Source organism: Macrobrachium rosenbergii, chromosome 5, assembly GCF_040412425.1.
Source record: "Macrobrachium rosenbergii isolate ZJJX-2024 chromosome 5, ASM4041242v1, whole genome shotgun sequence".
Taxonomy (NCBI): domain Eukaryota; kingdom Metazoa; phylum Arthropoda; class Malacostraca; order Decapoda; family Palaemonidae; genus Macrobrachium; species Macrobrachium rosenbergii.
Window position 1 is genome coordinate 12,361,657 of NC_089745.1, and position 15,255 is coordinate 12,376,911.

General features: G+C 34.7%; 2 protein-coding genes across 2 annotated transcripts in view; both read right to left on the bottom strand.

Moving 5' to 3' along the window:
• Positions 1-636: 636 nt before the first annotated feature.
• LOC136839065 (uncharacterized) lies at positions 637-2,516 on the bottom strand. Its single transcript, XM_067104728.1, has 2 exons — positions 2,364-2,516; positions 637-2,313 (listed from the first exon to the last, which is right to left on the bottom strand). Exons 1-2 carry the CDS (start codon positions 2,514-2,516, stop codon positions 637-639), a joined length of 1,830 nt encoding a protein of 609 aa, XP_066960829.1.
• LOC136838516 (uncharacterized) overlaps positions 1,265-15,255 on the bottom strand; it is a 30,730-nt gene continuing 16,739 nt past the window's right edge. The window contains exon 2 of the mRNA XM_067103604.1: positions 1,265-5,270. Coding sequence (XP_066959705.1) covers positions 2,590-5,270 — 2,681 coding nt within the window. The 3' untranslated portion in view covers positions 1,265-2,589. The remainder of the gene's footprint in view (positions 5,271-15,255) is intronic.

The following is a 15,255-nucleotide window of genomic DNA, read 5'->3' on the forward strand; positions in this document are numbered from 1 at the left end:
GAGTACAAACTTCTTAAGTATCAAGTTACTGTACAACTCTATCTCTGTCCTCTCCTCTTGACTTTTGTCCACTGCGTCTGTTTTGATTATTTGTTGGAAGTTACATTGATTCTTCACTGAAGAGACGTCTAACTTGATGGTTGTTTTCCCTCCTCAATCAGGGGATCTGATAGAGACGAATTTTTGTCGGATTGCATGTTTTTCATGCAATCAGTCTTGTCACATATGAGAAATTTCTAGCACTCTGACGTAAATAAAGAAATGAAAATACAATTCTTACTGTACAGATACCTAATGTATTATCACACGCACGATAGTTTGTAGGAAACATGATTCATATTACATATGGTGTTGCTTTCTTACACTGTAAATTAGCAAGAGTATCACATCTCTAGGGGAAGAATATTATTGATTGGAGTCTAGGAATTGTTTCTCCGTTCAGTTGGACTTAATAATTGTGTAAAAAATTTAACTCTGGTTTAAAACACTCATCCGTAACAGGCGCACTATTTACATGTGAAAACTACTTGAAGCGTCCTGTATATTTATATTCTTTTACGCACTATAAGTTTCATCCTCTTTTAAATACTCATTTCTAGTCATTATATTTTACCGAGACTAACCCAGCCGAAGCCTTTAAGGGGGTGGGAAGTCCGAATCACCGAAAAGAAATGGTGGGTATGCAGGCCAATTGTCTGGAAGCTGGAAATATTCAGGAGATGATGGACGACTTTCTGGTTTTGGTTCTTCTTTTTGAGGTGGTGGAGTTGGGGCTTTGGGTGGCGGAGGGCTCTCATGAACGACCTCTATTGGAGGAGGTGGTGGTGGTGAAGGAGTCTCTTCTCTTATGTTTTCAGTTTCTGGAGGTGGAGGAGACACTGTAGGGCTTTTGTGTATAACGTCAATAGGCTCAGGAGGCGGGCTTTCGTCATTGATCTCTAAGGAATGTGTCAGTGGGCTCTCTTGTTTTGTTTCAAAAGAAGATTGTGGTGAGGGACTCTCTTGGATGACATACAGTGGGTTAGGTTGTGATAATCTTGGTCTGGGGTAAACTATAGGGACTATTTGAGTAGGAGGTACATTATCATATTGTTCTTCCTCGTCATCAATTGTGGGTATTGGATAATGGTTCTCTACAGGTGACAACGATGGACTCTCTGTTTCGAAGAATTCAGGAATAGGAGGAGGAGTTGGAGGGTTATCTTCCTCAAAGAATTCGGGTAATGGTGGAGGTGTGGGAGGTTGACTTCTTGGTTCTTCTGTATTTTCTTTTAGGGATATTAATGAGTGTTCTTGGAGTTCTGGGGGTGATATAGAGCAGTGATGAACTGTAATTTCATCAAGGGAAGCAGATTTAGGTGTTGATTGTGAGGGTGACCCACTTTGTACATCTTCTCTAATAGATGGTTCTGGGGATACATCATTAGAGAGATTTTGTAATGGAGGAGATGGTGATGCATTATAGACAATAGATATTGAGCTGTCTTGTTGTGAAGCACTTGACGATGATGAATTGCTTTGCTGGAAACCAAGTGGAGATGCTGAGGATACCATCTGAATAGGAGATGATGGAGGATGATGCAAATTTGTAGGTGAGTAGTAAGTGTCACACTGTAATTTGGCTGGTGAAAGAGTGATAACACTTTGTGGACTTGGTGGTGAAGGGGAATGATAGTTTTGTCCTATGGGACTTCTTGATACTAATGTTGCATTTGCTTTTATGTCATTTATGTACATCCATCTGTAGTCAGAGGGAGGTGATGATGATTTTGTTGTTTGTAAGGATAATCGTCTTGGTTGGTTTGGTGATGTTTTAACATCATGAGACCTCCTTCTTGATCTGCTTATAGTCATTGTTTTAGAACCATTACTCTGGAAGTCACTTTTGCATGCTAGAATATGATGTGGTAGTTCTGGTGTTGGAACGGGGGGTATTGGTTCACGATGTCGTCCAGGAAGTGGCAGTGTTGAAGCATTATGCATGGAGCTTGGGGGTGAAGGTGATGCTTCATGTTTAAAATCAGGAGGAGGAGAAGGAGATATTTCATGCAGGTAATCATGAGAAGGCAAAGAACTTGTATTGCTTGGGCTGCTTGGTGGTGCAGGGAAACAACTTGGCCATTCTATTTCTTCTAGGGGCTTGTATGTATCTCCCATTACTTTCTCACTTAGTGAGCTTTTAGTATCTTCAGCCTCTTCCTCATCCAGATGACTTGTTTTTGTAATACTCCAAGTTGGGCTATTTGCTTTATCTGATACTGGGCTCAGTGATGGTTTTGTATCATCTTCTTTACTCTTGAGGTCTTCTTTCGCCTTTTTAGGGCTCAAAAGTGGTGGAGGACTATGTGCTCCATTTGACAAACGAACTCCTGGATTGTGAGCTCCATTTGGTAGACGAAGAATTGGCAAGCGTCGCACCCCATTGTATTGATAGCTGGGTGCATTCCTTGTACCGTTTTGGTTAGGACGGCTCTCATGAGTAACTGGAGGATGATGGTGAGATGAGTTCCACCCATTGATAAGAGTAGTAAGTCTACTAATTAATGCCGTGAACCCCGGGGGACCGTCGTCCCCACGGGGGGCGTATTGTCAGACAGTCGTTTCAAAGTCAACATCAATGCATTCAGGGTATTCTGGTGGTTCAGGTGGAGATTCATGATGACCTGGAGTTAATACCTCTTCACTGCAGCCATTAGAGGAGTCGCATCTGTGCCGTGTCTTCCAGTAGGTCCATCCCCACCAGCTACCTAAAACTGAGACACACCCAATTGCAAGACCAAATGTAAGCCAAAGCCAGGGAGATAGAGCCATGAGACAGGTAACCACTGCTTCATCGTCTCCAGAAGGACAGTGCCATGTACCATCACAGAACAGTGATGCACTGATGCATGCATGTACTGAAGGGCATTCAGTGGCACATCTTGCAGCAAGCCACCTAGGTGCAGCTTCTACCCAGCGAACATTTATTGATGAGTATTGCTGCTGTGATGCTTGGCCAGCTAAATATGCAGGTCTACTTAATAATACAACTATTAAGGATCTTGCTTCTTCTCCAAGATAGTCTAATGATAATGGTTCATTGAATCCTTCTGAAAATACATGTACAGTGTCTGCAGCACCTGGAGAAACACAAACAGCACTCAGTGGTCGAGGGTTACCAGGCTGATAAACATGGAGCTCTGAACTTTGGCATGCCTCTTGAGGGAGTGAATCATCAGCTTCAATGAGCTGGCCATGTGCAGCTCCTTGCAAACCTCCACGTATTGCCTTTCCAGGTACTGACACTAGAAGGAAATGATTAGAGGTAGGTTGCAAGAGCCATGGGTGACCTCGGCATGGTCCTGGTGGTGGTCGAATTGCAAGACTAAGAGTACCAGCTTCTCCTTTGACAATTCTTGATTCCTCACAAGCTTCCACAGGGACAAATTCGTATTCAAGTTCAAAACTAAAGTGAGAAAAATCATCAAATACATCCATGCCCACAACAGAAAATGTAATGGTTAATGAAGCTGAGTAAGACAGTAGGGTGGCAGGAAGATTAAGACCATTACATATGCAAGCCTGAGGAAGTTCTACTCCTGGCCATGGCCACTCAGACACTTCAAGCCTTGCTCCTCGACCTTCAAGAGGTGCTGGGCGACCGCAAGCTTGGAGTGGAGTGCTTCTGCCTGGACAAGAAGAATTATGGGCATAAAAGTATATGAAAGTTATTCTGACTGCTTCATTTGGTTTCCCTTGAAGATTGTATTGACACTTTAGATTTGTTGCACCAAATTTTCCGTACAGAAGGTTATTTGCTGGTGATGACAAAAGTCCTTTTTTGCTGCGGTCACTGTTGATCTGCCTGTCACATGGTTCTGGTTTATTTAAAGCTGCAGCTCTGGGTCCAGCATATACAAATTCATAATGAAGACGAAAGTGTAGGTCTGCTACAGTAGATGGAAGCAAATAGTGAATTGTCAATGTTGCGTGATAATCTTGAGTTAGATAACTTTCCTGAGAACCACAAGGTCGAGTTCTATTTCTTCCAGGGCCTAGCTGTTCACGATGACATACTCTCACTCCTAGAGGGCCACATGTGTTTTCTAGCACATTTCCATCAGCATTTTCACCTTCTACAAGGCTAACTCTGATCCGACAGTGAGGGCCATCCCGGGATAATGGTTGTGTATATACTGACTTCAGACGTGTAAAATAGAGCCATATGACTTCATCTGGTCGTCCCTTGAATTTGTAAATACATTTGCTGTCTCGAGGAAGAGAATGAGCAACATTTTCAAAATGACCTCTAGGTGCTTCAAAACTTGATATCTCAAATTCACATTTCTGGTCAGCATACAGGAAGGAGTTTTTGGGTACAAAAACTACACCTATATCTAATTCAAAACCAGGGTGTGTTATGGTTGAGGGGTCAAAATAAAGATTATCAAAGGGAGATGTCTGGAAGACAAGTAAAAGCTCAGCTCCACTGGCAGTTATACGGGGCACTTTCCCACCTCCACAGAATCGAATCAGAAGTCGCCGACTCTCTCCTTGAATTTCATATATTGATAGAGTGTCCCCTACAACGTCACAATCTTCATCTAGCCATAACTGAAGATTATTGTCACATGCAGCATCAGTATGCTTGATATGCACCTTGCCTCTTTCCTCCTGACCAACACTTACCAAAGCATGACGTCCATGGGGTACTGTGGCTTGTCGAATAACATAGTGGCAGGTGATATTACGAGGATAGAAACCCGGATAATTTGGGGATTGTATTCGACATTTACGCCTGTCACAAGAATCAAAAATGCGGTCACATGTTGTTCCAGGAGTAGAAACTCCCAGGTATTTGGCACTATTCCAGGGGCCAAAGCGAACAATTGACTCTGCTGTTAAGAGAAATTTGTATAGGAGGCGAAGCCTGATCTTCTTCTCTCCTATAGTCTCGTGTTCAGGTGCTGGGACTTTGAGTTTCACTGTGACAGTACTGGTTTCACTGTAGTAGACGTTATGAAAACTTGTCCCACCGCACCAAGATCCGCCTATGTGAGGTCTGTTGGGTTCTTCAATCATGAGCTCGCCATTAGGGCAGCCACAAACGTGATGAGATCGGAACTGGCCAAGGACCAGGTCCCGGAAGACAATCTGGACAAGGTCGCCATAAATGTCCCCGCCAGCGACGAATGTGATGTGGCAGGTGAATGGTGGCTTCAGGTTGCTGTTTTCCTCAAGATCAATCTCGTAGCTTCTACCCACTTCACCATAGTAGGTCATGTTGCAAGCTGGAAGAGAAATAAGGATTTTAGTGTAAATTCATAACAATAGAAATACTACTGATTGTCAAAATTTATATCTGATTTAGTAATCATGTAAAATGTAATTTTTAAGGAAAACACATGCTACATAGACAAAGCATCAGTTTCTGGACAGATAACATCATTCAAAAGTTAAAAGGGATGATATCTTATAGATTAATGAATAGTCACTACTTTATTTTTCCACAGATTTTGAATTTTAGATCAAAGTAGCACAAAATTCAATTAGGAAAAAAATATTGCTTCTTAATCAGTTTATTCCCCCTAAAAATCTGAAGACACTTAGAGCTATGTACAGTATCTTCATTGCATTTTGGATAGAAACTTATGAATATACATTAAATGTCCCTAACCAAATCATATCCTGTGTACACTTATGAATATGCATAAAACTTCACTAGTTTACAAAATCATTTCCCGTGTACGATGTTAACCAAGTATTTTAATGTGTAAAAATGTTATCCAGTTGTCATTTGCTATTTTGTCTTTTTAGAATAACGCTTAGAAATAGCAAAGCATTATTGATTAATACTGTGCCGCAAACGCTTGTGAAAAGAACATTTTTTCCAGTTTATTAAGATACGTCAGTACTTTAGTTTTACTTGAATTTTACGGACCGTTGAGAAAACTAACACATTTTTATTTAGTTTGCTGGACCTGAAAGCTAAACGTAATCGACATATTAATACCATACATACATACAAAATTGCCAAAATTTCAAAGGACATGGACAACAAACTCTTTTATTTGGAAATTCTTTATTATCTATTCTCTTAGAACATGGCTGTTTTTATTTATATTTTTCAGCTTTTTTTTGTGTTCTTACTGTTGATAAAGTTTCAATTATCATCAGCCATGTTATTATCACCTCTCTGCGTTTCTCTTTCTTACGAACAAAGGAAACGGAGGTAAACATGTCCCGTTCCTGTTTGGGTTCCCGGTACCAAATCCGTTCCATTAATGTTGAGTCATCAGGTGTACTAACTCACAAGAGAGAGAGAGAGAGAGAGAGAGAGAGAGAGAGTCCCATGAATGAACTTGGAAACATTCGCAAATATAGGAGGGGGAAAAAACAAATACTCTCAATTTCCTGTGAACTGATTATATAAAAATATTTTGCAGATATAAGAAGCCTGGATATATAGGCTATATATATATATATATATATATATATATATATATATATATATATATATATATATATATATATATATATATATATATATGAACACATGTTTATATACAATATATGTGTGGTGTGTGTGTGTATGTGCGCTTGAGAATTTAAGTCGAAGAATTTTTTTACAAAAAGAGATTCATTTGATACTTAGTAGTCGAACGTAACATAGAAATAAGTATGACCAAGATTTTTCATTGTAAAAACACAACTATTTTTAATAAAAATGCGTCATTCAGAAAGCCCCTTTTTACAAAACGTATACGTTTGTCTTTGTTTGTTCATTGGTAATGCCTGCAGTGTTTGAGATAATGGAAAGAAACTGCTCTTGCACACTGGATCTCCGTGAATAAAAGCTTTCATTTTTCCCTTACTGCAATCAGTGCTTTTGCTGAATACTGCGAACTGGTGAGAGCGAAGGCAAGGGAAATCTCTAACATTTGGGACTTTACTACATTTCACTTTTCATTTTGATTTATGTATATAGACACAAACACATCCAAGTATATATATATATATATATATATATATATATATATATATATATATAATATATAACATATATACATATATATATATATATATATATATATATATATATATATATATGTGTGTGTGTGTGTGTGTGTGTGTGTGTGTGTGTGTGTGTGTGTGTGTGTTATTTGTAATAGGCACTATGTTTTCTGAACTCCCAGATTTCTTCACACATTTTTGGAAATGCTTGTCACTATAAAGCAGGTCTTGATAACTTTTTGACATGAGAGCTTAGCCACCTGAACGCCTGCCTGTTATTTGCAATATATATATATATATATATATATATATATATATATATATATATATATATATATATATATATATATATATATATATATATATATATATATATATATATATATATATATATATATATATATGCAAATAACAGGCAGACGTCAATATTAAGGCGCTCTCATTTCAAAAACTTTTATTGTATAATTTATTATCAACACAGAATATAGTATTTAGTTTTATACATGTTTTGTATTGGTGTTTGTATGGTCACCGTTTCGTAGTTCTTAGCGTTAAGTTTGTCTGTGACCGGGGTATCAAAGGTTATCTCTTTCTTGATACTGTTTGATAATTAATAATCTAGTTGGTCTTTTTCCTTATACTTGATTTTGTGCTATTATCGCATACTTATTTTATTCGTCCCGTGAATAAGCGTGATAGTTCTTGGTGCTGAACTGTTGTGTTTTTGTTTTAATTAAAATCACTTGCACCTTTTGTGATTTTCGATCATTAAACATATATACATACATTATATATATACTGTTTTGTGATATATATATATATATATATATATATGTACAATATATATATATGTATATATATATATATATATATATATATATATATATATATATATATATATATATATATATATATATATATATATAGAATGTGTGTGTTCAACATGAATCCGTTACCTCCAGTATGAGGTGGCTTTAGAAAAAACAAGGCAGTAGTCACTGTCACATTCATATTTGAATAGCTAACCGAGTGTGTATGACTTTATAGCTTCAGCTATCGAGTCATTGCGAGAAGAAAAGAATTATTACAAGAACCATCTACAAGGTACTGTTCAAAACTTTACCTTCCTTTGTGGCAAAATATTTAAATGAATAAAGTGAGAGCACAAAGAGATGCTTGCAGCAGTAGAGTAGAGAAAGGAGACAACACTTTACGAATTCGCCTGGAAACGATCTACGCCAAAAGGGGCGTTCACGTAGCTCCAAAATACTGTTATTAAGACGCCGATTGAAACTCGGCGTCGAGTTCATAATCAAAATAATGGTCTTATTCTCTGGAATGGAAGAGGGGAAAGTTTGTGTGTGTGTGTGTGTGTGTGTGTGTGTGTGTCACCCTTCCCAGACCAGTTCGATGGTACAGTGAGGTTCAAGAGAGAGAGAGAGAGAGAGAGAGAGAGAGAGAGAGAGAGAGAGAGAGGAGAGAGATTTGTTCGTTGTAATATTTAATAAGTGTTCATCAGATTAAAATTGAATATAAGAGCAGTCAGGGTACCTATGTATTTTTTCTTACTGGTTTGTTCATCCACTGAAAATACTAATACCCAGAATGATTCTGTGAAAACACAAGCCCCATAGACCTCTGCTCACCTAACCCTCCTTACTTCACTTGCAATTATATAATCAAGACTGCACATTATTTGAGAAAAACTAGGCTCTCTCGTTTGTCGAGCAGATTTTTCCTATCGATTCCTGTAGAAAACTGTGGACCCCTATTTTGGCCCCGTTCTATCCCCATTGGCACTCTTTTGAATGGAATTTCAGTATGCACCACATAAGAAACGTTTCACGTAAGTCGTGTTAATTTGCGTCATATCTGGCCAGTGGTTTTAGAGATTTTTATGTCCCCGCCAGATTTCATGATTATCTAGCCTTGGGAGGACGCGGCCCAACGTTTAAACAAACATGATATTTTGTGCCAAGTTTGGTTGAATTTGATCTTGTGATTCTGAAGTCGAAAATCGGCAAAGTTTAAGCCAGACAAGACAGGTAGACGCTAAATAACCAGTTAGAGGTGCTCACCTTAGCTTTCAACTCAGGTGAGGTAAAAAGCAGTCATTAAAACATGTGATCTACTATGGCACTAATAATATTCAGTTCATTTGAGGACTAAAATTTTTTTTAATTGCTTCTATTACGTGCGTGTGAATGCAGTCACATTCACTTTTAAGAGAATAATTTTTGAGAACAAGTTAGAATTAAATAGTATTCACCTATGTACCTTATCTCATGTGCACATAATGTTTATGTTCTTTACATATTTACAGATTTAGGCTATCCACGGTTATTTTATTTTGTATTTAAAATAAGTACGTAGTTCCAGTGTACACCTTCAATATTCTCTCTCTCTCTCTCTCTCTCTCTCTCTCTCTCTCTCTCTCTCTCTCTCTCTCTCTCTCTCTCTCTCTCTCTATATTATATATATATATATATATATATTTATATATATTTTATTTATACATATTTATACATAATGTATATATTATATGGTATATATATATATTAGATTCATATATATATATATATATATATATATATATATATATATATATATATATATATATATATATATATTTATATACATTTTGTGATTCGTATTGTGTATACCTATGCATATCCACATGTCGTTAAGCACATAATCCATATATTGCTGAGTACTAGAGATTATCAATTGCTTCGTATTTACGCGTTGAGTGATAAGAGAGAGAAAAAACGAACTTTTTAAGGCCACCCTAACGAAATGAAAATAGCCAAGTGGTGTTCTCCTAAAAATTTTCAGTGAGGCTTAAAACAGTTTTGTTACTGAAATAAAGCGGCAACCCTTAAAAAAAAAATAGAACTTTAAGATTCTATAATAATCGTTCTAAGGTGGGCGCCTGTCTCATCTACATTTTGGCGGAAAAGTATCAAAAGGTATGGGGAACCACTAGCCCGCGCGGACTAAATTTGGGTAAAGAGTATATCTACATAATATTATCAAATGGCGCTCTTATTTGCATAAATATATCTTCGGCGCTTCTTATAGAACGTTCCCTTGGTGGGTCGTCGACGTCTGGGTTTTCCAGTAATATCGGTGAACGGTGAATATTTTACCGATTTCCTTGTTTTATTATTGTTATTATTGTTGTTGTTTATGCAATTATTGTGACTGTAGGTTATTAATAGCTTTCGGGTGAAGGGTCGTCCCATGGACTACTAGAATTAATGTTCTGTTCTTTGTTCTTCATCATCCTGATATTCCCCGAAGTGCCACCTGACCCCCCACCCCACCCCTCCCCCTAGGAGAGCTGTTAATCAGCTCAGTGGTCTGGTAAAACTAAGGTGTACTTCCTCCCCACCCCACCCCACCCCACCCCACATACCTCCCTACAAACTTATATTACATTTATACAAATGTACAGTACATATATACAAATTGGAGCAAAACTATCTATTTTTTTCATTAACAAGAAAGCAAGTAGGTCTTACAATGAAGTCTGTGGAACCATATGGTTCTGTTTACCATATGATTTTAATCTTTCTAATGTACAAGTTGAACTCAGTTCCTTAACGAGTATTTTAATTGACAAAACCCTGTGAACCTCGACTAGTATACATATATTTTTGTAGGTGGTCTGTACACGTTTATGCGCGCACACAAACACACATGTAGTATATATATATATATATATATATATATATAGTATATATATATATATATATATATATATATATCTATATAATATATATATATATATATAGATATATATATATATATATATGTACCTAATCTATCTATCATATATATATATATCTATCTATATATATATATATATATATATATATATATATATATATATATATATATATAAACTAATATGACTGTGAAATATATTTTCTGTTAAACTGAATTCCATCAATAAAAAGAGGCCATAATAACGCCAAAAGGTAGAAATAATGCTATTTCTATGAACAGCTATCTCCCTCGACAAACAAAAAGTGATGAATAAATATGAATTATGTTTTATATATATATATATATATATATATATATATATATATATATATATATATATATATATATATATATATATATATATATATATATATATATATCATATATCACATCAATATTAAAAACTTTAAGAAAAATATATCACACATTTAAAATTTAATCATGAAGCTTCCACGTCTGAAACATCATACACCTCCCTGTATATCTCGAGAAGGTCTAAAATGATATAAGAAGACTCTTTCACGTAATAGCTCAGAGTGACGGAGAGAGAGAGAGAAGAGAGAGTTGACAGATGTAAACGTCTTAGATATAAATCGAGCCATCTATACTGACGCCAGGGTGTACCCAAAGCGCCATCTGTTGCGGGACGATGGAAGCGTTTCCAACATCAGATAATAAATAAGGGAAGATGAGGTCTTGGGAAGAGAAACAAAACTAGACACATTCCAGCCGAACTCTTCTCTGTATATCATGAATACGTTTTTACCCGAAGAGAAAGCGGCTTAGTTTACTCGTCGGCATTCTGGTGAGGTCATTCTTTCGTAATTTGAATATGATAATCTTCCACGTGTAATTCTTGTATTTTGTTAATGTTTTAATGGGCCTTAGGTATAGAATTCTTTTTGATTTTATGTGTGCGTGTATATGTATATATATATATATATATATATGTATATATTATATGTATATATATATATATATATATATATATATATATATATATATATATATGTACACATATAGTAGCACTTCAATCCTGATGGTATATATATATATAGATTAATATAATAGTCAGTATATATATATATATATATTTTTGATTAGTTTTACTATACCCATATATTTTTAGGTGTGATACATTTTAGATAAATATATATATATATATATAAAATGTTATATACAACAAGAGTTTAACTTGATGGATCTTATCTTAGTAGAACAATGTCCTTGAATTATTTTGATTAGTTTTTTGCTAACTGCTATTTTAGGTGTGATACATTTTTAGATAAATCTCCTAAATTGAATGTTAAGTGAAAAGAAAGTTTAGATTAAGTTAGAAACAATGCTGAATTGCTGTTAGCTGTAAATATCTAAAAATAAGCAAGATTAGCCAAAAGAGTCTGTAACTTGATGGAGATGTTAAAGCAAAACTACATAGCGTCTGTTTTAATGCCATATGTGTATTTCTCCCCTACGTTTTCCCAGAGGTTACTTACCTTAGCCTTTGGGAACAAAGTTCCCCTAGTAACTACCAGGTACTTGATCCAGTTCATAGGTTAACAAAGAGACAGTGGGTTTAAATGGGACACCTCAAAAAATCATTGCATTTGTAAATATTAGAACTAAGTTACTCTTAACATAAGTAAGTGTTCTTTTATGGTAACAGAGGCAGATTATAAATAAATTATATGTAATATATACTGTATATATATATACATATATATATATATAATATATATATATATATATATATATACATATATATATATATATATGTGTATAGAATAAAAAGGAAACACTCAGTGTTTCCCTTTCCTTCGGGGATTTTATCTTTATTTATATATTCATCACGTTCTATATTTTCGAGATTCAGTTATATATGTATCTATATATATATATAGATACAGTATATATATATATATATATATATATATATATTTATATATATATTATATATATATATATATATATATATATATATATATATATATATATATATATATATTTACACAAAAGAAAGAAGTGTATACTAACTCATGTGCTCAGTGATGGATATATACATACATACGTACATACATACATACATACATACATACATACATACATACATACATACATACAAGAGCAACGCCATTATTGCCGAGGGCTGTGGTGACCCAAAACCCACTTTTATAAAGTGCCTTAAATCAAAATAGACACTGTGGCTAACCCTCACTTCACCTTTGATGGACTTAGAAGTAGTTACCAGTCTCTGCTGGGGTCAGGAATAAGGGTATTGGGCAGAATAACCTCAACCTTAAGACTTGCTTAGGAACTGGATATGATTCCCTTCCAGCACCAGTCAGTTCATAGGGGAAAGAAGGCATTAAGTGGAAAAATTTTTATGTATTTATTAATATATGTATGTAGACTGTTCATATACACCTTCTACTTCAGTGTCTTTGTTATTACTATTAAAATAGTAATAATTTTAATAGTTAAACAATTAAAATAGTTTAACTAGACCACGAGCTGACCATCAGCTCTCATAGGGCTGGCCTTAACCTTTGCCCATTTTTCATCCCCATCCTGTAATCAATTCTCACTTCATTCTTATCAAAATACCTTAGCTTCATCAGATAAATAGCAATACTTAAAATTTGTTCACTCAAACTAAAGCCTTTATTTATTTTTACTTTCACCTCAAAGAAATAGTGATCAGGTATACATCCAGCTACCCCTCCACTCGACATTCCGTTCATCAGAATGTTCTTCCATCAACTCTGTGCTAACACACCATCCAACAAGCAGTTTACCTCGCCATTTTCTCATTCCTAAGTATACTCCAACCCTTCCCAGAATTGCATCTATTAACTAATCCAGGAACAATTACTTTGCGTCTTTCCCAAACTTGCATTCCCTGCCCTTCAACCTTTGTCGCACAAAGTGCCATACCTTCCATGTTTCTCCGCAGAAAGAATCAACTGCCATTCATTTCTTTATTAAGGGAGAGATAGGGAGACAGAGAGTGAAGTAAGCTTTGCCCTTCCATCGTTTGTGAAATGAAATTATTGTCGTATGTTTATTTGTTGTTGTCTGCGCTCTCCTTTCGTGGCTTTTTGTGTTCCTCATTTTTTTAGTGTATGTGTGTGTGTTTGTGAGTGAGTGAGAGTATACAGTTGCTTGTATGTATGTATGTATATATGTATATTATTATATACATATGTATATATATATATATATTATATATATATATGTATATATATATATATATTATACATAAGTTATATGTATGTATGTAAGTATATATACACATAAGTTGTTTAATATTATATATATGTATATGTATACATAAATATGCTATATATATATATATATATATATATATATATATATATATATATATATTAATCATATAACTTTTTTTCCTTTCACGGGCCGTCACCAAAAAGTTACAGGCTTCTCGTTTCTCAGCAAGTGTTATGCATGAGGTGTTACCCCCGGGGCCTTTTTTCTTGACCCTAGCAGACGTTTCTTACTCCTTTACAACTTGGAGAACTGGAGCGAGGTAGGTCTTGAACCCTGAGTTGAGTTTTGTTATTTTACCCATTAAAATTTTGACAGCTATTGGTGAAGTGATTTATAGATATTTTTGTAAAGTGATTTTATAAAGATCGTATATTGTAATAGCCACCAACTTGGCTGGATACACCTCACAAGAGTGGGCTACTGGGTCGCCAATTCATGCATGCATATATATATATATATATATATATATATATATATATATATATATATATATATATATATATATATATATATGTGTGTGTGTGTGTGTGTGTGTGTGTGTGTGTGTATGATATGTTTGTGTGTGAGTGTTAGTGTGTCTGTATCTGTCTATATATATATATATATATATATATATATATATATATATATATATATATATATATATATATATACATACCGTATATATATATTTATATATGTTATATATTATATATGTATTTATATTTATATATGTATATATATATATTATATATCTATATTATATATATTATATATATATATATATATATATTATATATATATATATATATATATATATATATATAGTATAATGTGCTTCCTTTGGCTTTTATTTGTGCATTCCATGAACTAAGTTATATCTATTAAGCAATGCGAGGAGGGTATCTTGACAAAGTTTAATTACTATTTAATCTTCATTAAAATTCTCTCTCTCTCTCTCTCTCTCTCTCTCTCTCATTTGGAATAATTAATTCTTATACATTCCTTTAATGTAAGCTTTAAGCCTTGACTGCTAATTACTTCCATGTAATTTTGTAATTTGTTCGCGGTAATTAAAAAAACCTGGATGTGATGTTATCTGCAGGTTAAAATTTTTATCTTCGCTTGCTAGTCCTTTTACCTCCAGTTAGCAGAATTCTTGCCATGGTCTTCTCATTCCGTTCATATAAACGTATTTCATAGAGTAAAGGTCGAGTAGGTCAT